The sequence below is a fragment of the Leptidea sinapis genome, chromosome 34 (genome assembly GCF_905404315.1).
Source record: "Leptidea sinapis chromosome 34, ilLepSina1.1, whole genome shotgun sequence".
NCBI classification, from domain to species: domain Eukaryota; kingdom Metazoa; phylum Arthropoda; class Insecta; order Lepidoptera; family Pieridae; genus Leptidea; species Leptidea sinapis.
This window is the reverse complement of record NC_066298.1, coordinates 8,358,943-8,386,899: the sequence shown is the minus strand read 5'-3', so window position 1 is coordinate 8,386,899 and position 27,957 is coordinate 8,358,943. Positions and strand designations below refer to the sequence as shown.

General features: G+C 35.7%; 2 protein-coding genes across 3 annotated transcripts; one reads left to right on the top strand and one right to left on the bottom strand.

Annotated features, from left to right (window-relative positions):
• The first annotated feature begins 140 nt into the window (after positions 1–140).
• LOC126975072 (short/branched chain specific acyl-CoA dehydrogenase, mitochondrial) lies at positions 141–23,563 on the top strand. The gene is made up of 9 exons (XM_050822882.1): positions 141–290; positions 398–512; positions 7,356–7,456; positions 8,930–9,136; positions 14,721–14,891; positions 19,225–19,388; positions 19,663–19,807; positions 21,790–21,925; positions 23,328–23,563. The coding sequence occupies exons 1-9, from the start codon at positions 261–263 to the stop codon at positions 23,504–23,506; spliced, it is 1,248 nt and encodes a 415-aa protein (XP_050678839.1). The 5' UTR covers positions 141–260; the 3' UTR covers positions 23,507–23,563.
• A 163-nt stretch (positions 23,564–23,726) lies between these two features.
• Positions 23,727–25,608, bottom strand: LOC126975092 (protein FMC1 homolog). Of its 2 annotated transcripts, XM_050822905.1 has the most exons (3): positions 25,453–25,538; positions 25,295–25,358; positions 23,727–24,784 (listed from the first exon to the last, which is right to left on the bottom strand). In XM_050822905.1, exon 3 carries the CDS (start codon positions 24,655–24,657, stop codon positions 24,334–24,336), a length of 324 nt encoding a protein of 107 aa, XP_050678862.1. In that variant the 5' UTR covers positions 24,658–24,784; positions 25,295–25,358; positions 25,453–25,538; the 3' UTR covers positions 23,727–24,333. The 2 variants fall into 2 exon arrangements, with proteins under 2 accessions (XP_050678862.1, XP_050678861.1); XM_050822904.1 differs by having other exon boundaries at positions 24,532–25,358; positions 25,453–25,608.
• Between the last annotated feature and the right edge of the window lie 2,349 nt (positions 25,609–27,957).

Genomic DNA, 27,957 nt, shown 5'->3' with positions numbered 1-27,957 from the left:
AAAAAAATCGGCGAAAATCTTCGCCACACCTACACCAAACCGAGGTAGAGCTAGCTAATAATAATTTTATGACATAACTAACAATAGCATAAATTAAATAAGTATATTTAAAAAAAACTTGTTATCTGTATTCCGTTGTGCGAGAGATAACGTGTTTGTACAACTGGCGAACAAATAGCTATTGGAACAGCAACCAGTTGGCATTTCGCTCTGACTGAAGCCAGTGAACGCGCGTGATAAAAATAATAAACTTTGTAACAATGTTCCCTTTACGTCGCGTCGGAAGTAAGGTGTGTGCAAAACAAGTTCTGATATAAGTAATTTTAGTAGTCAAGAATTTACTTTGCCAGCATTTAATATTCGCGATCTTTTGTAATTCAATAGTCAATGGTTACAGGCTCTTGAACAATGGAAGGCGCCGATTGCTATTGTCTCCCGTGCAAAATACAGTAGCAATGCACCACAACCTCTGTCCGTTTTGACAGAAGATGAATTGACTATGAAGGATACCAGTAAGTTTAAATGTGACACATCCCACTATTTATAATAAAAACATTTTGTAACTAGTTTTTGAGAGAAACAGATTAATATATATTCTATTATTTTGTTCGATATGCCGAACTAATCACACCGACAATGAAGCAAGACACACAAGGCATAAATAACGTATACCATAAATGGGACAGCAAATAGACAATAAACCTTGTTTGGACCATATACTGAAGATAACAAGTTATCTTAATATAGTTACAAAACTAAATACAATTAGCAAAATCAGTATACATCATTATGAATATCGACTTATGTGCAATCTGGAGAGCGTATAGCGAAAGTGGAATTGTTGGGAAAGGTCAACCTATACATTGCATTATCAGATAGGGGTTCAAATTTGCTGTTTATCCCTTCGATGATTCAACGTGAGGTTTCAATTATCTTTTTTTGATTAGCAATCAGTCAATATGTCATTTAAATATATATTACTGTTTAAGTCTCTGAGCTGTTTAGTGTTTTAATAAAAACTGTGACTTCAAACAATGCCAAATCATGTAGATAATAATAACTGCAATTTCGTAATTTACTGCTATCATGGAAACCCATACTTGCCTGCTATTATTTAAACCATGTAACGTAGTTCATTTTAGTTTCTACTGAAATACTCTATTTTACGGTGTAGTAAGACAATTATTTTAAGTTATTGTAATCATACATTGTATTACACGTCCTATTAATAAGTCCTCTGGTTTAAAAATACAAAATTATAAAGTTTATAAATACAATTTAAATAACCAATATAATAGCTTACCAACCATGTTTATTAGGCTTTATAGTCTAATGTAAACATATCTAACTAGTGTATTCTATTATTTGATATTAAATAAAACCCTTTACAGTATTTCATACAACATTTCCATGGGGTAAACATTTCTATAAGCAAAATAATTTTAATTTTTAAAAATATTGGAATTAGTCACGTTTATTCAAATAGGCACTATGCACTTTTGAATCGTAATTGTATTTAATTGTTTCCGTATGTTCAAAAAATGTACAGAGAAGAATAAAAGAAATTCACAAGCCACTCGTAAGAGAAAACGATTGCTCATAAGCAATTTATCAATATAAACGCTTATATAGATGAAATAGTAATTCAATAGCATAATAAAATTATCTAATATTTGCAGCATTAACTTTTATAGATAGCGGTGATATTATGGGAAATATCTTTTTTGCGGTCAACTCAAGCCTTATGGGGCACCTTAACAACTTCATTAAGCCCATTTCACGACCATTATAAATCAAAAAGTAGCCGAAGGTACTATCACTGTCTACATAGTATATAATGTGTATAGCAATGCATGATCGAGGCATCAATCTATAGTAATTGATAATATACAAAATAAATAGTCTAGGGCATAACACACAACCTTGGGGAGATCCAGCATTCACGGGCTTATGCTCCAAGCAAGAACCGTGAAACCGAAGTGTATCTGATCTGTCAGCTGATGATCCACTAGACTAGCAAACACTTCCCAGGAGAGAACTCCAGAAATGGAAGTTTCAAAAATAGCACCTTGTGTAACACTACCACCACATTCAATCAAAAACTTTGCTATATTCAGACTGTCGCATAATTTTAAAATTTAATAATATCTAAATATTAATTATTTCTACCTATTTGCTGCTTCCATTTGTACAATTGAGGAAAAAGTATTTATGTGATAACAATGATGAATTGAATCTTCTAAATTTAGCTATTGTTTTAAATAGGGTTTCCAGGTGTTCGAAAAATCTGGACATAGTATAGGTATTATGGATACATACTGAAGAAATTAGAGTCTAATTAGTAATTATCGGACTATGTTGGTCTGACCAGCTATTGTTGGTCGATTCCAGAATTATTAATCGTTTTTTAAGCATTATTAAAAATTATATTTATTTTTCAAATGTTTTGTGAATTTACCTGATAGAAAGTACACCACATTTAAATTAATTTTCTAAAGAAGAGGCATTTTCTATAGTATTTATTATTAAACAAAAAGACTTTGCTTCATTGTGTGTCCTCTACCGCATATACCGCACGGGAAGTGTTTCGAAGAGCTGATTCCTGCCGCCGAATTCCACCTTCGCACGACACGCCACAAGTTAGGATATCATCGCCACCGTTTGGATGTGTTCCTTCACAGTGCGGTTTTCAAGGAGCTTTCTTCCTCGTACTACAAAGCTGTGGAACGAACTTTCTTGTGTGGTGTTTCCAGGACAATACGACAACCGAAGGTACCCGACCTTCAAAAAAAGCGTCTATACCTTCCTTAAAGGCCGGTAACGCTCCTGTGATTCCTCTGGTGTTGCAAGAGAATGTAGGCGGCGGTGATCACTTAACACCAGGTGACCCGTACGCTCGTTTGTCCTCCTATTCCAGAAAAAAAAATCTTTTTTGATTAATAAAATACGATGTTATTGAGAGACTGCATTTATTTATTAATTTATTTACTTCATTATTAAACTTGGCAACCCTAGCTATCTTCGAGACACACCTACCAACAAACAAGTATTTGATAAGCTTTAAGGCGAGAGAGACTGACAGCATTAAGAAACCAGTTTCACAGTTTGAATAATTATTCAAATAGCAAAATAGACGTGTAAGTATTACGTCTACGGTATTCATATAATCGATATCGCTCAACCTTGAAACAACAAGAATAATATAACTTAACTTACTAGTATCATGAACTACTTACTTAGTATAATAAACTTGCGGTCTACCACAACTTGGCCTTTTTTGTGAGAATAAGTGAAGAGACGCTCTGCCATTTCCAATTCAGTATCGCTCGGGATTCTAATCTGTACCCAAAATCATGTACAGCATAGTAATAATTGTGCTCGTCACATTGAAACTTCACTAACTACGTCACCCTTCAATTATAAACTCAATATTGCTTCCAAAATACTCCTTTACGACAGAAAAAGACGTTGTGATAGTACGTACCCACCTCGCCGAAATCCCAAAGTGCAAAAGTCAGTCTGTAATTGAATACTAAAACTAAATAAAAATAATAAAGTATAATACAAATAATCTAGTTAACCAGCTAACGTTATGGTGTCGAATATGGGTGTCTGTGAGTCGGTACCTTAATGCGCAAAAACTAATAAAAATATTGCATAGTACCTAATATTCTAAAAAATAATGAATTCCACTATCGTCCGTCTCTTAATTTTTTATGAATTTTAAACAATCAAAAATATTATGTTCTTTTTTGAGTTTTTTCACAGAAAATTTCAAGCATAGCATGGTTTATGTGATAATTAAACGAGCTTGATATGAAATTACAATATAGCAATCATTATTCAGATTTCCACACGCCACCAACTTTACTATTATCTTCACAACCTTGTCCGCGGAGCGGTTTTCGATGAACATGCTTCTACAACCAACCAAACTGTGGAATAGTTCCTCTGGTGTGCAAAAGACCTTTGGTGGCGGATCACCATCAGATAACTGATGCCCTTGTCCTCCAAGAAATACAGGACTTAGTTTTTACATAAGAATTGAAAGGAAAATTATAACAATAATAGAGTAAAATAACCCCTAAAATACTTTTTACTACTTACCTTTACATATTTACTTTTTCACATAAGCCATCTATATACTAAAGTCTAAATATACACAAAAACTTTGTTCAGACACTCGGCTGTGTCTGAACAAAATGTGACAAGTTTTGGAGAAAAAAAAAGTTTCTTAAAACTTTAAATAGGTACATAATAGTCTTTCTTAATTATCTGTACTCTTTATTTATCCTTTCTGTAATGAGACATAAATAATCGCCTTAAATCGCGAAAAGTTAGCAGCCCTAATGGGGAATGCTAATAGTGTGCGAGGCAGTGCGACTATCAATTATTGATATGTCCTTACCCAAGTCACCGACCTTTCTTAAATGACCTTCTATACTTTTAAGCCAAGTTGTGTTAAAAGTTTATTCCCTCAAAAGTCCCTACGTATTGATGTGACAAGGGAAGAAGGGAACTGGATAACATTCTTGTTTATATTATACGCTAATAATTTGAATTAAATATACTCTGTAGTTTTTGCGTTTTGACCAGACAAAAATTCTATTAAATACTTTTTTGGAATTGGAATAGTTTAAAAGAACACGCAGCAAAAACTCTTTAAATATTAACGTTATTATAAGTATTTTGTTTGTTGCGATTTTATTATAGAAAGATTTAGACAAATTCAAATTCAAATATTATTATTCAAAATAAGATTTAAAATCACTTATTGAACGACAAAAACTAGCACCCATTCGAAATAGTGTGTGTGCCTCCGACCTGAGAAGATAGAGCGAAAGAAACTCAGCGGGTTTTTTTCTAGTTACTTAGTTTCAACGACTGTCTTACGAATTTTCGATCAGGCCACGTGTCCTGACGCGAGTTTAACATTTTATACCCATCCCAATAAAAGTGCTCAACGCCGCTAAAGAAGTTTTCACTTTAAAAAGTAAACATGTAATTTTCCACAAAATTTATGTCGAATAATTTAAATTCATTCAGTCACTACTTTATTTGAATGAAGATAAACAAATTATCGTTTTACACGACACTGTTATCACTTGAAAACAATTTTGTCTTATCACAACGTGTTGACGCTGAGTAGATTCACTTGATCCCGCATGTTGCTAACTGATAAGAAGTACCCAATCTACATAATAATAATAATGGACAAATAGCAAGATGTAGAGACAATAGATGAATCTAAGAGGCAACTATATGGGAAGGACCAATAGGAAAAAGGAGAAAAGGATGTCCTTGGAGAAGGTAGAATAGAAGATATTATGAAAGCGACAGCAGGAAACTTAAGGATAAATATAGCATTGGACAGAGAGGCATGGAACAAACAAGCTGGAGGTAGCCTATACCCAAGAAGGGGTTCCAATCAATAATGATGAAAACACTGTACACAACAACAGTTAAAATTAGATTTATTTTTAGTATTATTTAATGTCTTGATATATTTTCTCAAATTAATTATGATACTAAATATGTAAATAATCATAACAATATTATACATTAGTAATATTTTATTATAATGGATGTAATCAAAGATGGTAACTGTAATTGTAAGAATGTAATTTAGTAGTAATCTATACTTACTAAGTTACTTATCGCGTTGCTTTAGTATGCTAAATTGGGCTGGGTTTAGGAATACTATTGCAGGTAGATTATTCTACAAAATGGCTGTTCAAAGCATGAAGTTTCTTGCGAATCGCTTAGCTGTGGAATGCCAGACATCAACGGGATGAGCGTTTACTCGTATTAAGAAATGACTAAGTCTCATTAGTCTCGTAATCGGACTACTGACACAATGCTCAGGAAAACTGCACCCGACAAGTGAATTTACTAGTGGCTGTGCAAGGCATCATGTTTCTTGTGGATTTCTGTACATCATGAGAATTATCATCATGTCTCAAAGTAAGAAACGCTATTGCGATACCTATCTGAATTCTGTTTTTCAAGAATTCTGCGATGATTGTAATATACCATCAGGTCAACGTATTTTGTCGTCGTTTTTCAAGTGAAACTTTTATTTGCTTTTGGTAAATAAACAACGACACAGCTAGTGAGTCCGAAAAACTGATCAACAAGGAAAAAGCAAAGAATAGTGTTTAATTAGTTAGTTCCACTTTTACCGTGGTTTCATAAAACCACACAATCCTTTTTTTCTCATAAAAAGAAAAACAAAGTGGTGCGTGTAAACTTCTATAAAAAAATGTCTCTTATCGTCCTACTATACCATTTATGTTATAATTAATAAATCATTGTATTTGTTGGATCACTTAGTATGACCATCATGTTCTCCGAGCATCCTTACATAAACAATGAATTCAAGCTCTAAAGGTTGATGCATTCATTAATTAATAATTAATTGTTAATTATATTTATACAGTTTATTCTTTACAACGCTTTTAGCTTACACAATTCATATATTGGATGCAGCCTCTTTAAGTAATTTTTGTATATTACAGCCATTGTAAAATACTTTATTGATTGAAAAGAGTGGCCGTTCTTGTATGTTCTTCTCGCGAGCTCTATTTTTTCCGAACTTAAGTAAGATTTAGCTTAGTTTAAGCGTAATTGAATAAGGTTTATTTGACTTAGACTTTACTACTGAGACCAGGCAATTTGGTTTTGCTGGATAAATAAGTTCTTTAAGAAACCTTCTGCAGTAGAATGTCACACATTGAAAAGGTGAGGATGGGCTCAGTTTGTTAGTCGTAGGATTCTGGAATTCAGCGACAGGAGAATATTTTCTTCGGTGCAATAATTAAAAATTTAGTCATTTAGTAATTTATTGGATAGTCGTACGATGGTGGAAAACATTGTCAGGGAAGTTCCACATACAGACATACAGGCAGTGGGAAAGGTACGTCGACGCTAAAAATACGTGTTAGATGATAGGCTTCGTGAGCCAAAATACCTAACATCCGAAAAACAACTAACTAGCGCTCCAAAGTTTGAATCCCGGTAGGTGCGATCGTTTGCTGAATCTTTATTTCTGAGTTATGACTGTTTATATGTATATAATGTACAATTCAATCTATTGTAGAATATACAGGCTATGCTTAAAATGAGACTAGATAATTATTTTTATGAGAGTGCTCAATTAATATTATTATTTATTATGTAGGTCCTAATTATGAGTATAACTAACATGTTTTTGCTGCCCACTCAAGTAATACCTAAAGGTAATATTTTTTTTAGTAAATTTTAATAGGTTGAAACAAAAATGGTGTCAGCTTTTAATAATCAGTTAGGTACTCAAGTGTTTTTGTCGATAAACTTAATTTTTATTTTCGTTTCAGTTAGAAAGCTGGCAACAGAGCAAATAGCGCCCCTCGTAAGGAAGATGGACGATGAACACAAAATTGATGACGGCATCCGGCAAATGTTGTTTGACAACGGTGTAAGTGTAGTGATATAATAGTTTGATACATCGGATGATATTAATAAACCGGGCTATAGATGTGTGGCCGTGTCCACATAACATAAAGATCGACGGAGTCTAGCGCATATGTACTATACTATACTACGAGATTGAAGGTAACTGTCGTGAAGTTAAGATGACCACAATAAACGTGCTTAAATACTCCGTCGAAAATAAATAAACACAATACTTTTGTTAAGTAATAATAATTATATTTAACAATTTTTTAACTTACTGTAGTAAGTAAAATAGTAAGTAAAATTGGAAATTTCCGAAAATTCGGAAAGTTATTGGTTTAACCCCGTTTATCGAATAACGAGTTTTCATCAGATCTCGATATTTTAAGGTCCTTGGAAGCTTCCTTGACTATTTCCGCGATGGTGTCCTCACGTCTGTATGTATGTGTGTATGTAAACCTCTTATAACTTGTGAAGGACTCGACCGAATTCATCGCGGTTGGCGCCATTCGAAAGGGCTTGACCAAACTAAGATTTTGAATACAAGTCGGACCGATTCCAACGAGTCTTAAAATTCCAATTAATAGCGTCCAAATATTTAATTGATTGTGAGGTATGTAGGTAATTTTCGACGACTTAGTAAAAGAATCTCCTTGTTCACTGATTACTTTTGTCAATTACCCATTATTAAGAATTGAAGTAACTATTTGAAATAGTATTTAAAAATTAAACTCAAACTTAATTTTACGATCCCATTTATTGATATTTCGTAGAATTACGTAATTTCATGATTTTTTTCTTCTGATTTCTGTATGGTAGTGGCAAAAAGTAATCAACACAAATGCAAAAAGGTCAGATGTTGTTGCTACATATATTTTTATACAGTCAAAATTTATTGTTTTTTTTCGCAAACCAATGGTCATGATGAAAAACGGCATTGAATATCGAAGGATTACCATTGATTGTGAAGTTTTATGTAAATCCCTCCTAGCTATGTAGCATAACTCGTGATCTTGCACATGCAAGATCACGAGTTATGCTATCGATAACGGGCACAGTATTGGATAATCTTATGTAACATATTCACAGAATCACGAAACAAAATTGACCGAAATCAGTCGTTTTAGAGGACGACCTCTTAATTTAATTCGAATAGACTAACTAGTTTACGTCGACAATTTCACACAAAAAATTTAAATTAATTTTAATTATTTGTGCCCTTTGGTGTCGAGACACTTGGCCCGTGGGGCCCAGAGGCGGGTAAAATGTATGACGTACTATCTTCGCGCGTCAATAAGGCTCCTGGAAACCCAAGTGCTGGCAACTTTTTCGGTCAGCGGATCAGTCCAGCTATCCAACGCGGAAATGCTGCCAGTATTTTTAGTACGCTTCCCCATAATGATAGTTTTAATTTTATGTAATCATAGTTATATAAGATTTGTCTTGTTTGAATAAATGATACATTTATAAAAATTTAAATATATTTTCCGGCCAGCTAATGGGTATAGAAACTCCTACCGAGTACAGTGGATCTGGCTGTGGCTTCCTCACAATGATGCTGGTGGTGGAAGAACTGTCCCGAGTGGACCCATCAGTCGCTGCATACGTGGATATTCACAACACGCTGGTCAACTCTCTGTTCATGAAAGTTGGTACCGAAGAGCAGAAACAAAAGTACTTGACAAAGCTGTGCACTGAGTATGTAAGTATTAAAAGATCAGTTTCAAACATCAAGCTATTATTACGATGCAAGGGATATAGTTTTAAATAATAAAAAAGTAGAAACCGCGACCTCTCGCGTTCCGTGGGAGCGCTCTTTGCAATTGAGCCAACCGTTCGAGTGAAGTATCGTTCATAAAATCATCTATGCTTTTAAATTATTAAAACTTTCGAGATCATTATTAAATTGTCTGTTAATACGGCTTTACTCACGTTTTTGTCGGTGTTGGTACCGACTATTTTCGGACCATTCGGAAGTCCTTCATCAGGGTGAGTGTGGTGGGTTCGCGGTAACGTCCCACCTCTTACTGACCCCTCACCCTGATGTGTCATCATAGTGATTATCTGTTAATACGGCTTTACTCACGTTTTTGTCGGTGTCGGTACCGACTAGTTTCGGACCATTCGGAAGTTCTTCATCAGGGTAAGTGTGGTGGGTTCGTGGTAACGTCCCACCTCTTACTGACCCCTCACCCTGATGTGTCATCATAGTGATTATCTGTTAATACGTTACCGCGAACCCACCATACTCACCCTGATGAAGGACCTCCGAATGGTCCGAAACTAGTCGGTACCGACACCGACAAAAACGTGAGTAAAGCCGTATTAACAGATAATCATCTATGCTTTGTTCAACTCCCAGCTTATGGCTTCATCTACAGGATCTACTTTACAGTTGATAACCTGCTCGACCCCAGTATTTGTATATTAGGAAATTGACTTAAGATGTCGCTCTTGCTAACAATTTGTTATTTTTTAAAGCGATAACCCTCATTTCTCGTATTAATTAAATTTTATTTGGGTTAACTTTAACATACCAAACATTTGTACATTTAGCGAAAAAATAATGTACTTAATATAAGTAATAATATAAAAATATTGCTTATTTGGGATTAAGAAACATCGTTCATAACTGGTTTTAAATAAAAAAATAAGTAAACTTTTAAATACTTCTACATAACATTGGAGCCAGTGGGAGGCTCCTTTGCACAGGATGCCAGCTAGATTATGGGTACCTACCACAACGGCGCGTATTACCGCCGTGAGGCAGTAATGTATAAGCATTACTGTGTTTCGGTCTGGAGGGCGCCATAGCTAATGATATAACTGGGCAAATGCGACCTAACATCTTTCAGAATTTTTGAGAGCCGCTCAGAATGTCCTGTCCACTGGACCTGTCCACTCTCTGGCTCCGCGTAGATTTAGAGGACCGCGTCCGCATCTATGCGTGTGTCTACAGGTCCCATAGTGGTAACGCAGAAACCGATCATCTCATGTTCAAGCGGCAATTGACGACGTACTTGCACAGATCCCCTCCGCTGAAATCGTAGTCTTGGGTGATTTCAACGGGCACAATGCCGAATGGCTTGGATCACGTACCACAGACTACGCAGGGCGATCTGTGCATAATTTTGCATTGGCATATGGTCTGTCCCAATTGGTTGAGTCGCCAACGCGGCTCCCGGATGTGGATAGCCACATGCCGTCCTTATTGGATCTTCTGCTGACTACACATCCCGATGGTTACCAGGTCTTTGTCGACGCCCCTCTCGGAACGTCCGACCATTGCCTGGTCAGGAGTGTAGTGCCTATCCGACGCCAACGTCGCAGACCACCAGCGACCCGCCGCGTTTGGCACTACAAGTCAGCAGATTGGGATAGGATGCGTTCCTTTTTTGCATCCTACCCTTGGAGCAGGGTTTGTTTCCCTTCGGATGATCCTAGTGCCTGCGCCGTTGCAGTAGCCAATGTGATACTACAGGGTATGGATATTTTTATACCAAACTCTGTAGTACCCATCGGTGGCAGATCACAGCCCTGGTTCGATGCGTCAGTTAAAGCAGCATCTGACTGCAAAAAACAGGCGTATCGAGCTTGGGTTGCGGCGCTGCGCACAAAGGATCCGAACTGCATAGTTCTTAAGAGGAAATACAACCGTGCCTCCAGATTTTTTAAGCGGCAAATCGCCCGTGCAAAATCAAAACACGTCGTCAAAATCGGCGAGCAGCTTTCCAGTTACCCGACCGGAACACGCAAGTTCTGGTCGTTGTCGAAAGCTGCTCTTGGTAACTTCAGCCAGCCGTCCATGCCGCCGTTGCACATGAGGAATGACACCCTGGCCCATACGGCAAAAGAGAAAGCCGATCTCTTGTGCACTCTTTTCGCCTCCAACTCGACTCTTGACGACAACGGAAAAACACCGCCGAACATCCCGCGGTGTCAGAGCTCTATGCCTGAAGTACAGTTCAGACAGAAAACTGTTAGGCGAGCTCTGTTTTCGTTGGACGTCAGGAAGTCGAGCGGGCCGGATGACATTTCTCCAATCGTGCTTAGAACGTGTGCCCCTGAGTTGACGCCGGTGCTAACGCGTTTATTCCGGCACTCTTATTCTAAAGGGGTAGTCCCTGACTCATGGAAGTCAGCCCTTGTCCATCCGATCCAAAAAAAAGGAGACAGTTCGGATCCGGCAAACTACAGGCCTATTGCTATTACCTCCCTGCTCTCCAAAATCATGGAGAGCATAATTAGCCGTCAGCTCTTGGTATACCTAGAGGGTCACCAGTTGATCAACGACCGACAATACGGGTTTCGCCATGGTCGGTCGGCAGGTGATCTTCTGGTATACCTGACACATAGATGGGCTGCGGCTATTGAAAGCAAGGGGGAAGGCCTGGCAGTTAGCCTGGATATAGCAAAGGCCTTTGATCGTGTATGGCACAAGGCGCTCCTCTCCAAACTTCCATCATTTGGGCTTCCCGAGAGCTTGTGCAAGTGGACCTCCAGCTTCCTCACTGTGCGTAGCATACAGGTCGTTGTCGAAGGATATTGCTCGAACCCGAAGCCCGTGAATGCTGGAGTGCCCCAAGGCTGTGTGCTGTCTCCCACGCTGTTTCTTCTGCATATCAATGATATGTTGGACACCTCCAACATTCATTGCTATGCAGACGACAGCACTGGTGATGCTATATACACGGGCCATGCAGGTCTCTCTCGGGAAATCGTCGACCAGTGCCGGGAGCAACTTGTGTCTTCTATCGAGTCCTCTCTTGAGAAGGTCGCGGAATGGGGAAAATTGAACCTTGTCCAATTTAACCCCCAGGAAGACTCAAGTTTGCGCGTTTACCACTAAAAAAACCCCATTTGTCGTATCATCGCTCTTCGACAACACTTCCCTCAAAGCCTCGCCTAGTATCGGAATACTGGGTCTCGAAATCTCGAGCGATTGCCAATTTCGTGGTCATCTGGAAGGCAAAGCCAAATTGGCTTCAAAGAAACTGGGCGTCATTAATAGAGCACGGCAATACTTCAAGCCGGCCCACATACTAGCGCTCTACAAAGCGCAGGTCCGGCCACACATGGAGTATTGCTATCATCTCTGGTCTGGCGCACCCCAGTATCAGCTCGATCCATTTGACCGCGTGCAACGCAGAGCAGCTCGAATTGTCGGGGACCCAGTGCTCTGTGAACGGCTGGATCACTTGGCGTTCCGTAGAGACGTCGCTTCATTGTGTGTCTTCTACCGCATTTATCACGGGGAGTGTCCCGAAGAGCTGTTTAACCTGATTCCTGCCGCCGAATTCCACCTTCGCACGACACGCCACAAGTTAGGATATCGTCCTCACCATCTGGATGTGTGGCGGTCCTCCACAGTGCGGTTTTCAAGGAGCTTTCTTCCACGTACTACAAAGCTGTGGAATGAGCTTCCTTGTGCGGTGTTTCCGGGACGATACGACATGGGTACCTTCAAAAAAAGCGCGTACACCTTCCTTAAAGGCCGGCAACGCTCCTGTGATTCCTCTGGTGTTGCAAGAGATTGTGGGCGGCGGTGATCACTTAACAACAGGTGACCCGTACGCTCGTTTGTCCTCCTATTCCATAAAAAAAAATGAGTTTGTCAAGAATCCTGAGCGGCTCTCAAAAATGCTTTGTTATAGGCAGGACGTATCAATTACCATTAACTGAACGTCCTGCTCGTCTCGTCCCTTATTGTCATAAAAATACATTTATCAAATCATTCGCCGTTTACGGTCTTTTAGCCATAATCTTGCCTTTTTGAGGCCTCCCATGTTTTCATCTGAGAGCTATTTTCCTGCATACATGTTCAAGGTGCTCGAACTTTTTTGAAGGTAGATTTATAATATTTATATTAATATCTGATTAAAATGCTTAACAACAATCAGCTTAAGAATGCTGTATTACTATAAAACTATAATTAACATGCAAAGTAACTTTTTGTTGGTCCAAAATTAAATCCAAATGTAAAATTATGAAAGACGCGCCTGTCTCGCTCGCGGGGTTGGGTTATATATCTTTTGTAGGAACACATTCCCTATTTAAAATGTTGATATTTGTTTTTAATTCCTGTAAGTTTCACAAAATCACTTCGACAAGTGTTTCGTGTCTATTGTGCCTCTACACAACACACCTTCACACATTGACGCGCCAAACGCTGAAACGATAGTTTTGAGTCTCTCTGACACATATCGAAGTGAAATTGTAACTTAGAGGAATTAAATTAATTTATTAATTTTAATATATTATATCGTATCTAATCTATGTATATCCATGTAAATAAAATTTAATTATCTGGATGTATTATCAATAAACAGCGGTATGCTCAATGCATTTTGTGAATTTTTACAAGTGTCATAAACCAGAAAATATACTTTTAAAGTTATTGTCTGTATGTTGTTGCCATTCGAAATTAACCAGACTTAAACCAAATCTTTATTGGCAAATAATTAGTACTTTTATATTTTTTTTATACTGAATTAGGGTTCAGCACAAAAAATGATACAAAAAATGAAGTGAAATTTAGATCAAATCACATCAGGTTTTTTTATGAGTTAATGGTAATTATTGGATTACGAGCTGAATAAGTCTAAGGGTAAAAGGGGAAGAGGTCCACGTGACGGGAAGTGGTCAGGCAAACTCCCATGAAAAACCGCAACACCAGGGGTTAAAACATGCGTTGCCGGCCTTTAAGTATGTTCTGTTCAGTAAGGTTCGAGAAAACTGCATCAAGTAATTGATTCCACAAACTGGCTGTGCGAGGCAAGAAGTTTCTCGCACAACTTGCGGTTATAGAGTGCCAGAATTCAACCTGATGCGGTTGGAATTTTGCATTTTGACGTAATGTTCGGTAGTGGAATTCGACTGCTGGTGTGAAATTCAGACTTTTTATTCAAAATAGGATGTGACACCCATTCCAAAAAAAACGCCTCAGACCTGAGAAGAATGGGCGCAACAAACTCGGCGGGCTTTTTTTTTTTCATCAAAAAATATGTTTACAAAGTAATATTGTACAATTGAAGTTAGTTAGAAATAGCCTGAGGGCGGTAGGAATACCTGAATAACTCCTCAGAGAACTCCCCGGTGCGATAAAAGATGCAGAGAATATCCACATTTCTACGGAATACCAAAGAATCAAGCCGATCAGAGAAGACTTGATCGTCGATGATTCGAACCTCTCTTCGTTATACCTACAATGGATACGAATTAGCTGCAATGTGTAAAAAGTTTTTCAAATTACCAAAGCAATATTTGTCTTGGTATATTATTTGCAGGCAGGCAGTTTTTGTTTGAGTGAACCATCGGCCGGTTCTGATGCATTCTCCCTGAAGACGGTGGCCAAGAAAGATGGAAAGGACTACGTTATAAATGGCTCCAAGATGTGGATCTCCAACTCTGATGTCGCTGGAGTTTTTCTAGTCATGGCTAACGCTGACCCTACGAAGGTAGGTACAATTCTTTTGATTATTTTCCACAGTTATATTATTTACTAGTATAGGTTCGTACGCGCTGGTTTATCAATATTGATTATGTAAATTGTAAATAATAAATATTACGCTCAACAACATTTCAATTACGATAAGTTATAATATGATGCAATGGTAGAGATGCAGATATAACTCTATTATTCGTTTATTGTTTGAGTGCTATAATGTTTTTACAACTTTCATTCGCAATAGTGATTAAAGTCACCTGTTTATGATACATCCCTATTAATATTATAAATGGACACTATAATATTGGATATTTTTATTAAAAAGAGCGCAAAAAAAGAATGCCGGGAGAGTTTCTTGCACCGCTTCTTCTATCTCAGAGCGCCATTTGTTTCCGAAGCGATAGTAGTATCTAGTATATTAGAAATGACATCAAAAAGATTCGAAAGGAATTAATTTTGAGAAAATAAATGCCTTTTAAATGTAAATGTAAGTTTGTTACGCTTTCATGTGATTTTGATGAAATTTAGTACAGAGATAGAATAGAGGTTAGAAAGGACAAAGGCTATACGACTATAAGACCTTATATAGAGAATAAAAGGCTTGGCGGGATAGAAATAGGAGATGAAAGTTTGTATGAAAGTTTGTCATTATTGAAGATATCACCATGAAAATTAGTATTTAGGCACTTGATAAGAAATAAATAATAATTGTTGTAGCACTTTAAAAATTTAGACCTGTGTAGGGTGAAAAATGGGGATGAAAGTTCTATCTATAGTTGGTAGCTTATAAAAATGTATAAACCACAGTAGTTTGTAGTGAATTATTTTCCAAGTGAGTATATTAAAAAATATAAATGCTGCCCAGAGTATCTAACTATTGCACGCGCACGAAAACTTATAAAGATGCGTTGCGACAACTTTTATATTTCCTTCCAGCATTAGGTATTACATAAAATTAATTTACACATATTATGTTGATATGATATAAAAAATTTTTTTGGACAGGACAATGTCTATCGAGTCTACTAGTAGATAGATGGGTGTTTAATATTAGGTATTAACGTTCTCAACACAGATTTCCTTAAACTAAATAATATTATTAACTAGCTGACCAGGCAAACGTTGTTTTGCCATATAAATTATTTTTACAGTTTGACCGTTTCTTGGACATTGCAACATTACTTTATTTTTCTAAAGTAAAGGTAACCTAAGTTATTCCTTATTACATCAACTACCTTCCAATAAAAGTCCCGTCAAAATAGGTCCAGCCATTTCATAGATTAGCCGGAACAAACAGGCAGACAAACGGACAAAAATTGTAAAAAAAATATATATTTTGGTGTAGGTATGTACCGTATATATATTCATACACATGTAGTAAAAAACGGTTATTTCAATATTACCAACAGACACTCCAATTTTATTTATATGTATAGACAAAGTCACTTTTGCCGACCCCCCTGAAAACCTGATCCTGCAAAGGCATAACGTCGTGTTAAACAAATAAAAAGACGTGTGGCACTCGGGGACTGCCGCGGTAAAGCTATTGCATAGCATTTTTTATCTACTTATGCATTTATATTTATTTATTTATTTTATTTATGCGGTATTTTTTTTGATAAAATTAATTTTAAAAAAAGCAAACGGGAAGTGAGTAACATTTAACTTGCAAGATTTGATTACAGACAGACAACGGGACAGGTGAAACTAAATAAAAATACTTGTCATAATAATAAAAATTAAAAAAACATGATAAAAAAATAAAGAAATAAAAAAAATCAAGATGTACCCCAGGCTCCAACCTGGGACCTTCTGCACAAAAAGCATACGTGATAACCGCTGTTCCACGGCAACTGTAATGACCGTGCCGAAATATCTATATACATCTAGTAAGTAAGTGTTAGGTTATTTTCGTTACGGAATTTCTGGATTCTGTCTCCACGCTCAAGGCCCGCGATAGAAGCTATGCAATAGCTTAATAATAAAATGTAACTTTTAAGCAAAATCCTAATGTAATGAAATGTAATTATAATGTCTTTTGTTAAATTTGTATCGAAATTAAAAAGAATTGTTAAAATACGTTTATTTGGTAAAGATGACTATAAAATAAATAACTTGACAAACACAGACAGACTGCGAATGGAGCATGCGCCCTTAGGGTATATAAATGAGTAATAAATTTTATTGTAACAAAGTTTTACAAAAAATTTGGAAAACTTGACTCTTAAGGCCATCCCTGCAACTTCCCGCTAATTCCATACCTAACGCTTTAAATTGTACTTATGACAAATTATGTTGTTTTGATCTCTTCAAGCTCAAAGAGTAAGCTGTTCTATGTTTATGAGCTCTTCGAGCTTGGAAATCTGGTAATAAGAATAAATTTTCAATGAATGAACTGATTTTCACGCGGCAATTGACGCAGTTTTTTGAGCCTCACAAAGATATTTTAAGTTTCAATTGATCGAACTCAGAATTTCGAAGTAATTCCGAAAATACACTTTTTTAAAACACTGTAGGTAGGTTAAAGCAATGTTTATTGAAACTAAAACATCGTAAAATATTTTTATCAGTACGTCGTGAAAAATTAAATGTAATTGTAATATTTCTTTAAAGTTACAAAGGTGGTGCGTAATTATTTTAATAGGGTTCCCACATACATATGTATACCTAGCTGTCTCCTAGACTCTAGAGGGTTCGCAAAGAATATGATTTATACTTATGACTCAATACGTAATTTATCACTGATTAACGATTGAATTGATTGATGAACAACCGTGAAATTTGATTGAGAATTATTATATACTAGCTTACCTGCGGCAAACGTTGTTTTGCCATATAAATTATTTTTAGATTTAGACCGTTTCGCGGACATTGCAACATTACTTTATTTTTATAAAATAAAATATTTTTTTCAAAATTAACGTAGCCTTAGTTACTTCTTATTACATCAGCTTCCTGCCAATAAAAGTCCCGTCAAAATCGGTCCAGCCATTTCAGAGATTAACCGGAACAAACAGACAGACAAAATTTTTAAAAAATGTTATTTTGGTGTAAATACCGTATATATATTCAAATACATGTAGTAAAAAACGGTTATTTGAATATTACGAACAGACACTCAAATTTTATTTATATGTATAGATTTTAGTACCTGGATTTCCTGGTTATACGATGTGGCTGTTGAGTCTAACAGATCCACGCTTTCGGCAACCTCTTTACAGTATTTTAGGCTATACTAACTACTTAAGCGGGGTTTTTACTGTCCGAGTACTTTCAGTGAAAGCCCCGCTTAAAGGATCCTATTATAAAATGCAATAATATAACCCAAGGCGTGAAAAAATTTATCATAACAATTCTGTCATCGCTTGCGCTGCGGCAAATATTGATGATAGACGTATAAATAAATACAAAAAAAGACCATATTATGTCGAACTACTGTAGTTATGCTACTATAGCTACTCTTTTATATTTTTTAAGTTAATAATCAAACCATAATTATTAATACTTCTGTATTAATCCTTATATTTTATTAATGACCATTTCAATGCCTGTAAAATACTATTTAAATTATTAAAATAGGACATTCCATTCAAAAGACATAACCACAGAGTATGGATGGATACTTACGTGTTAAATATAACGAAAGTAGAAATCTGAAGAAAATAATGCATTAATAAAATAATAACTAAGTGAAATAAAACTTTTATGTTAACAAAAATAAATCTATAGCCCGACTTAGTAGACTTTCAACTACCACGAGATCGGTATCTACGCCATTGAAACCGCTAGTATTATAATATATATAAAATACTCCACCGCTGGGTGTAATGACTTATGATATTTGTACAAGACGTGCTATAATTAAATCTTGGACGTAGATTTGTTTAATGCATAAATTATAAATATGAATATTTCACGTCAAAAAAATATACCTTTAATAATAAAGCTTCTGCAAAAAAGGGTCTGCAAAAAACTAATTGTACGAAACCACGCGTATCGATAAACAATGAGTAATATTTTTAAAAATAGAACTTTTTATGAAATAATAATGAATACACAAAGTTTATTTTGAGCATATTTCAATTAAGTAAGAATATACAATAGAGTAGAATATACGTAGTGTTGGTAGGCCCGCAATAATGACCGAAGATCTGGTCAAAATCGCCGGAATAGGTTGCATGTGAGGGCAGCGCAGGACCGATCGTCGTGGTGATCTTTTGGGGGAGTCCTTTGAAATGATGATAATGATTCAATAGAGAATTGGCATGTAGTTGGTATTATATTTGGTAAATAATGAAAATCAATAAAAATACGTATAATGAAACTATTTAATTTTATTCCAGGGTTACAAAGGCATAACGTGCTTCATAGTAGAACGAGAGACTCCTGGTCTAACCGTCGCCAAGCCAGAGAACAAACTTGGCATTCGCGCTTCAGGCACATGTATGATACATTTTGACAATGTAAGAGTCCCTGAAGAAAACATCCTAGGAGAATATGGAAAAGGGTATGAAATCTTACGTGTATTTCCTATTCATTAATTCAAATAAAAAATTATGGGCTCGTAAGCCAATTGACTTGTAAGAACCATTTTTTATTGAACTGCGAAGAATAGAAACTTTCAGTAGGCCAACTAAAGACAGATTTTTAATTATTCACATATTAACTGTTAGATAGGTATAAAAGAACTAAATATTTGTTTGTAAATGTTCTTTAAATAATGTTATAATATTTTATTCCGCCCAATACAGGTTTCCAATCTTACTTTTCAATTTTTACAGTTACAAATACGCAGCTGGTTTTCTGAATGAGGGAAGAATAGGAATAGCAGCTCAAATGATTGGCTTGTGTCAGGGTTGCATGGACGCCACCATACCCTACACGCTAGAGAGAAAGCAATTCGGCAAAGACATTTACTCCTTCCAGGTTTGATGACATTCTTAGATCGTGTATCTTCTCTCACATTAATCAGGAAGAAGCCGAATTCCGAAGAGCTGTTTGACATGTGCCACCAAATTTGATCGTTGCACTTAAATATCATCCTTACCTTGTGGATCTGTGGTGTTTCTCCGAGTGCGATTTTATGGAGCTTTTTGCCTCTTACAATCTTACTGCGGAATGAACTTTCTGGCACGGTATTTCCAGGATGACACATGGGGACCTATAAATTCCAAATGAAATTCCACCCGTATCATGTTGACGTCCGGCATTCCAGAACCACGCGTTTTGCGAGGAACTTCTTGCCTCACACAGCCACTTTGTGGAATGAATAACTGGATTTATATAGCATACTCCTAAAGGTAGGCCATTTTTTAGCCCCGGTTCTGCGGATATGTCCATGGGCGGTTACCTCACAATATCCCATCACGAGTCTCTTGCCCATCTTATGTAAAATAAACCTAGTTACCTAGGCAGGCAAGTTCTTATGATTCCTCTGGTGTTGCAAGAATGTGTGGGCGGCGGTGGTCACTTATCATTCCACGAAATTTACTTTCTCTTTACCTACTCTACCATAAGACTTTTTAAAAAGGTATGCATTGAGTTTTAATTTTCAGATATTAGAAACACCAGTATTGTGCTTCTTTTTATCCCTTACTACATTTGCAACGTACTAAAATAGCAAAATAGGTAATCAAATCTTTTCATGTTGAGGATTTAAGATCAGCGTCTCAGGCATGATCAGAATATATTCAGGCAACGATTCTCTTTTTATATTTTGTCACAGACGAATGTACCTAAAAAGCACGTAGGTACGTCGTACAGCCGCTATTGCAAAGTTTGTCTGGTGTTGAATGGACAGTAGTAATCAGTTGGATACCACAAAATATGAGTTGCTGTACAAAAGGTGTGACAGCAAACACCTTAATATAGTCTAGTCAGTGAGCGATTTTTGGCCAAATTTATTCAGCAGTATAAAAAATATATAAAAAGGTATCATTAGATTTGGAATAGCGTAACTTTACTTTACAAAAATAATATAGATTTTTTTTTAAATAATGTTACGCGCCCAATAATTTCAAAAGATATAAATATTACTTAATAAAAATAGATTTAAAATCTCATAAAATTGATTAAATAAGAGGAGCAGATTCCCTACTTCTAGGAAGATAGGAACTCCAAGGAGAGAATTTCTCATGAATATCAGTAACTAATTAAAAACTGGAAAATATATTTTTCAATTTTTTCAACGCTGAATCTTTTTAAGAAATCGCGTTCTGAAACACTTTAAGAAGGGAAAATAACAATTCAATCAAAAGCATATTTACAGTTCACCTATCGCACTAGCAATGTTAATGATCAAAAAGAAAATTGCATAAGTAATTAAAAAATTGCTATATTTTTTGCCGAAGGATTTTTGATTAAACATCCAGAATAATTGTTATATTTAAAAAAAAAATCTTAATATTTCCAGTACAAAGAGTACCTACAACCCATTTTCTGCAGAGGCTTAACCCCTCCGGGAATATTATAAATGAAGCTCCGGTAGTTAAGACTTTCTCTTAAGAAATTTTCCTCCTATTCGAATATATATAGAGTTCATAAATCTCAACCCCTTTTCTTTTTTCAGTAAATTCTTTACAAGTTTTTTAATTTTTAATAACATAATTTTATTTTTTATCATATCATCATAAGTATCTACACCTGATCAACCTGGTGCATCATAACTCCGATACTCCTGAAATATTTGATCAAAAAAGAACTTAACACTACCAACTTTAGAATACACTTTAATATAACGCCTACCCGTTTTGAAGAAACAAAAATGTTCTAATAGCAAAAATTGCTACATAGCAATAGAGCATCAAAGACTGTGAAGAAGCATCAAAGAAGGCGTTTTCCATGTTGATATCTAAAAAAACTGTACAATATATTTTCAAACATAATCTTACAGCTGTCCGTAATTTCAGGGTATAAGTTATCAAATAGCACACCTTCAAACCCATTTGGAGGCTGCAAGGCTCCTTACGTACAACGCGGCAAGACTTAAAGAAAATGGACTAGAATTCGTCAAGGAAGCTGCGATGGCAAAATACTTTGCATCAGGTATATACACCCTATAGTCTTCCAAAATCACCGTGGTCTTGTAGATACGGGCAGGTCGATGCGGATCAAATATGCATCAGCACCTGGTAAAATAAATGGCGAATATATCAAATGATGCAAATTCCTTTAGGTATCATTTTTACGCTCAATTGGAAAACTTGACCTCGGTTAAGCAAAGCTACGATAAAAATACTAGGCTGCAGTATGACATTGAGAGACCACTTCAGTGAAATTAGTAAGGTCATAAAATATTTTATTCTAAAATTAAGTCCTTGAGACTTAATTATTTTATCTCTTCCTTTTTCTGCTTCTTCTATTCAACATTTATGGAGAGTTGTGTGTTTCGAGGCCAGCCAGCACGATGCACCTGTAATTATAGTATCAATTTTTTTTAAAGCCGCCAACGCTCCTGGGTTTTCCTCTGGTTTTGCAAGAGAATGACGTTGATCACTTAAAATTAGGTGATCTATGTGCTCGTTTATCCTCTTCTTCCAAAAAAAACTGTGGGTATCAGCCAGCTATACAAATGTAATAAGCCTTCAGATAACATAAAATAACATTCCGAGGGTGATCATGCTAGGCATGCTTCGTAGGGATACTGCTAAATTAGATGTGCACGAAGAATAGGAACAATTTTTTTTCTTCTCACCAAACTACATGGATAGTTGGCAGCTCATCCACCCACTGCATCATGCACTCTTACGGTCAAATACGATTCAGAGACGACTTGTGAATGAATATTCTCTACCTGCCTACTCTAAACTTTTCGACCGAGTTCTTTTTTATCAGCTCTTATAAATTGCACGATAAAAATTATCTTTTCCGTACCCCTGACGTGTGAGCAAATTTCTTTTCTGAGGATTGGCAGAGTAGCTAAAGCATAACAAACACAAGCAACCTCACAGAATAATTTTATATTATTAGAGACATTTAAAAACAATACAGACATGTATTGCTTACATAGGCCTCCTCCAGTTATTACCTACATATTTTCTTGTCCAAATAGTATTTTTTTTCTTTATATTGTCTTCCAATCGCAAAACTTGACTACCACTTTTCCTTTTTCTATTTCGCTGTTGCCATTGTTTCACGATATTTACCCATTTTCTTTTGTTGTGTCTAATCCTGTTCATCGCTATTTGAGCTGTCAATTTTTTGTAATAAGTGCATTATCAGGACCAAGTCTTCAAACCTGGTTGTGTGACTTATTTCACCTATTCTTTCAGTGTGAGTTCTAACTTCTTTCCATCACCCTTTGTTCTTTCTGACCTGTCTAACTTTTTGGGCAGCCACATAGATGTAGATATTATAAAATGGACAACTTAAATCTTCTTTTGGCTGTTTGCGGAAAATAATCTAATTAATAATTATTATTTCATTTAATTTAAACATTAACTTCCAGAATTAGCACAAACACTAACATCAAAATGCATAGACTTCATGGGTGGTGTTGGCTTCACAAAGGACTACCCACAAGAAAAGTTCTTCAGAGATGCAAAGATTGGAACAATTTACGAAGGAACCAGCAATATGCAACTTCAAACTATCGCCAAACTTATTGCAAAGGAATACACTCATTAAAAAACATTTATGTTAATCAACCTTAATTAAATATTTCTAATAAATTCAATAATGGTCTATTATTGTTTCAATAACATATTATATCCATTGGTTTATAAAATTTGATCACACTGATGCTATAATGTACAAATTTCCAATAAATACCTATATTTATACTCAGCAATATTTTTATATGTGAAGGTAAAAAAGTTTGTGAGGTGACAATGGTGAATAAAAGAGATTAAATTTTAAAGTAATTTTATTTAAAACATGTATTCTATCATGATTATATTATCTCACTAATGTTCTTAAAATAACATATATTTTAACACATCCATTGCTTCTCCAGGAAGTTCTATATTATACTAGCTGAGCCAATAGACATTACTCTGTGCATAAAAAATAAAATACTGTTTTTATGAATAAGTCAATCATATTTCATAACATCAACAATTATTTCGTATAATATGCTCCCTGTTTTTATAGTGACATTGTTTTAAACAGAAATTTCAAACTGTATATATGTTCAATAAATTCTCTCATAGAAAATATGTCCATACAAAAAAAGTTATGGAAATAAGAATAATTATGGGTTCCAAATCAAAATAAAGGCTATCTTTCAAGTTTGACTTAACTGCACTCAATGAAGTAATCCCCATTAAAATCTGTTCATTATTTTAGGAGTTCACAAGAAATAAACACCAGGACACTGGATTTATATAATATTATATTAAGATAATCTAGCGCAGTTCTTTATAGGAATTGCTCTTACTGTCAATCTAAGAAAGAGCTAATTTGTAACTCTATTTTGTGATTGAAATGAATGTGTTAAATTATACTTCAGTGTTTTATTTTGGATCATGAGGCAGTTTAAATCCAACTAAGTTTGCCGTTTCTGTTACGGTTCTTTCCCCTTTACCTTTGTACTCTTCATTGATTTCCCGAAATCTTCTCGAATGATGCAAATAATCAGTGTATGTTTTGGCTTTAAAATGCATTTCATCAGCTGCTTTGCAAAGCTGTTGGTCTGTTATTTGATATTTCCGATACTGTTTTAACACATACATTGCCATTTGGTTCTCAGCCAATTTGTTGGTTGAACTTTGCTTCCGCAACTCTGACAGAAGTTGCCGCAGTGTTACTAAAGCTGGCTTAGTGGAAATAGATGCCATCTTACAATTTTATTTTCTATATTTTCAAGTTATTAAACATAAGAGAAGTTATGAATTCTTCTGTTTCTTTATATTCTGGCTTTTGTCGGTCTGCCCAAAAACTTGCAGGTACTGTATTAAGTTTTTCCTTTGGAAAGAAGTGAAAAGAGGTATCATTAAATATATCCTTAAAAGTAAAACTATTGTCAATGCTTACTTCAGATAAATATTGACAAATCTTATATATGTATGGCACTTCAACTGATAATTCTCTGCTTGGTTGATTTTCAGTAAGAGTGGAAAAACTATTGCAAAGAAGAATGCAATTTTCCAATTTCAAACTCCAATTACTCCAGAGAAAGTTATTTGTTAATTGTTTGGGACAGTGAGGTAGATATACCAAAGTTACCTCCTGGTCCGAGATTACATAACTTCCTTCGTTGTTTTCCTTGATTATTTCAAGCCCAAGTTGTTTGAGCACATCACATTCTTGACTTGTAAATACAGGATCATGTACAAGTACTTTATTTGGATTTAATTTTTGTTTCAAACAGAGTAGCAATGCTAATTGATATCTTGAAATATTGCACTCTCCTATGCGTCCAAGACCAAAACAAATTATTTCCACAATATTCCTACAGCCAACAATATTACTCACAGCTTTTAAAACATCTATTAAATATTGCGAGGCTAATACATCCTCCCTAGCCGATATAATTCGTCTGAAATGAAAATAAAACGGGTTTATTATTGTTATTACATAACCTCAAAAACCTTACTCCATTAATAATATAACGATTAATCAGTACTATGCACCTGTGACAACTTTCTGTGTTAATTTCAATTTCTCTTTTCCAAAACTCTTGAGATTGATGTGATAATTTTGTTGATTTATTTTTTGAAGCCCGTTTTGATGAGACTACTTGAAAGCCGTCATTGTCTAGTTTTGACATTTTATTTTTTTAAATCAGTGGAATCAGTAATGCTTCAGTAATAGAATATTTGAAATCTGGAAAGCTTTTGCAAACTTCAAGTTTGGATAAGTCTATGGTCTGTATGACTAATAGTAGTAGTAGTAACGCTCTGAATTTAAAGTTTGAGCCCGTCTCTGATTATCTATAAACTTTATTAGGTACGATGAGCACATTTGGAATGGGGAAAAGTAAAGAACTCATTTCAGTCACGCCAAAGAGATGTAAACCATATAAATCATTATTTACTGCAAGAACTCATTAACTGACAAAAACAGAAGTATGAATTAAGCCACTTTTAGTTTTAGTAATATTGTTTTCCCTATATCATCTATGATTATGTTAAAGAAAAGTAAAATACTATTATATTGCTGAATATATTAAGTATTAAAATCAAGCGAGCTTTTTAAATATTAACAAGCCATAACATAAAAAAATGTGAAGTTAATGAATTCTTGCCATTGGGCCTTTGTTCTAGGTTTCAATTAAGTATTTCTTGATATAGAGGTCTATTTTAAGAAATACGTACTATTTCAATAGAAATAATGATTTTTTGTGGAAAGAGGACAGATGGGCATGAGGATTACTTGATGAAAAGTGATCACTGCCGCCTCTGTATAACTGCACCACCGGAGGGATTGCAGATGCGTTACTGTCTTTTCAGGAAAAGGTGTGGAAAGGGAAGCAGAGTGGACCTACGGGCTACGCAGACATGCGCTTTGAAGAGCGCTAGAATGTGGGCTGGGTTGAAGTATTGTCATACTCTATTAATGACGCACAGCTTCTTCGAATCCAATTTGGCTTTGCCTTCCAGATGACGGTAGAATTGGCATTCGTTCGAGATTTCGAGACCTAGTATTCCGATACTGGGCGAGGCTTTTAAGGGAGGTGTTGTCGAAGAGCAGTGATACGACAGATGGTTGTTTTTGTAGTAAACGCGCAAACTTGGGTTTTCTTGGGGTCAAATTGGACAATGTTCATTTTACCCCATTCCGCGACCTTTTCAAGAGAGGACTCGATGGAAGACACAAGTTTCATCTGGCACTAGTCGACAATTTCCTAAGAGAGACCTGCATGGCCCGTGTATATGGCGTCACCAGTACTGTCGTCTGCATAGCAATGTATGTTGGAGGTGTCCAACATATCACTGTTGATCTGTATGCTGCACCCTGCTTCCATAAATATTGGGAAAGCGCAAATGATCGAAGTTTTGAGAGATACGCCTTGTGCTATACACGATCAAAGACCTTCGCTATATCCAGGCTAACTGCCAGACCTTCTCCCTTCCTACCGATAGTCATCGTTTATAGTTCCGCCTTTTTTCTACTTTTCTGTTTGATATAGCTAATCTTACAACATAACTAGGGGCGGCTATATTTTAAGCATATGGTATTAAGAATGGTATTAAAATATATATAAAAAATATTTTTTAGGTTTCTTACATTTTCATAAAGTACTTTTGGCCCAGTTAAAAAACATCCGCTGTCTTTGCCTTGAAAATGCTCGTCAAACGCCGTCTTTATCTCTTCTTCACTCAGAAATCATCACCTTCGGAGGTTTTTCTTTACATTGGAAAAAAGAAAATAATTACGGGGGGCTAGGTGGGTGGTTAATTTCTTCAAACCCTGTTTAATCTAGGACATCACGCATTGCAACTCGCGCTTTGTTAAATAAGGCATCAAAAACAGGAAACCACACACAACAACTTCACGCACTTTTGTCAGCTATGCGGCCTAAAAATCCCCATTCATCGTAGTTTTTTAGGAATGTAATTGACAAACAAAATCCCTTCACAATACTAAAAAACAGTGGCCATGAGCTTGGATACCAATTTTTCGACTTTTTTAACAACCGTGGCGGTTTTTCCATTCTATCCGGATTATATTGTAGGATCCATGTTTCATTAACATTGACAATACGAGTAAAAATATTATCAGGATTATCGCCACAGATTATACAGTGATCGTTGAAGTAGAATGTAGAAGTTCCGCCGATGCGTTCCATATAGCATCAGCTTTCTGCCACAACTTAGTTGAGTGAATAATTTAGTTATATATTATTATAATTAAGTTAAATTAAGTGACCGACTAAGCGACTCGGCCGGTCGAAGCAGCCCACCCCGCACATTATCCTCCGTTGCAATTATCCCACCCCGCGCGTTATCCACCGTTGCACTAATCCCACCCCGCGTTTCATTCCTGAGCTATAACACCAATATTTATCTATTGGTTTTAAGATAACAAATTCACTAAATAATAATAGAGGGATAATGAATTACATCATAAGGTACTAACTGATTTAATCGATATGAAAATGAATTTACAACTTCATCATAATAGCATTGATAAAT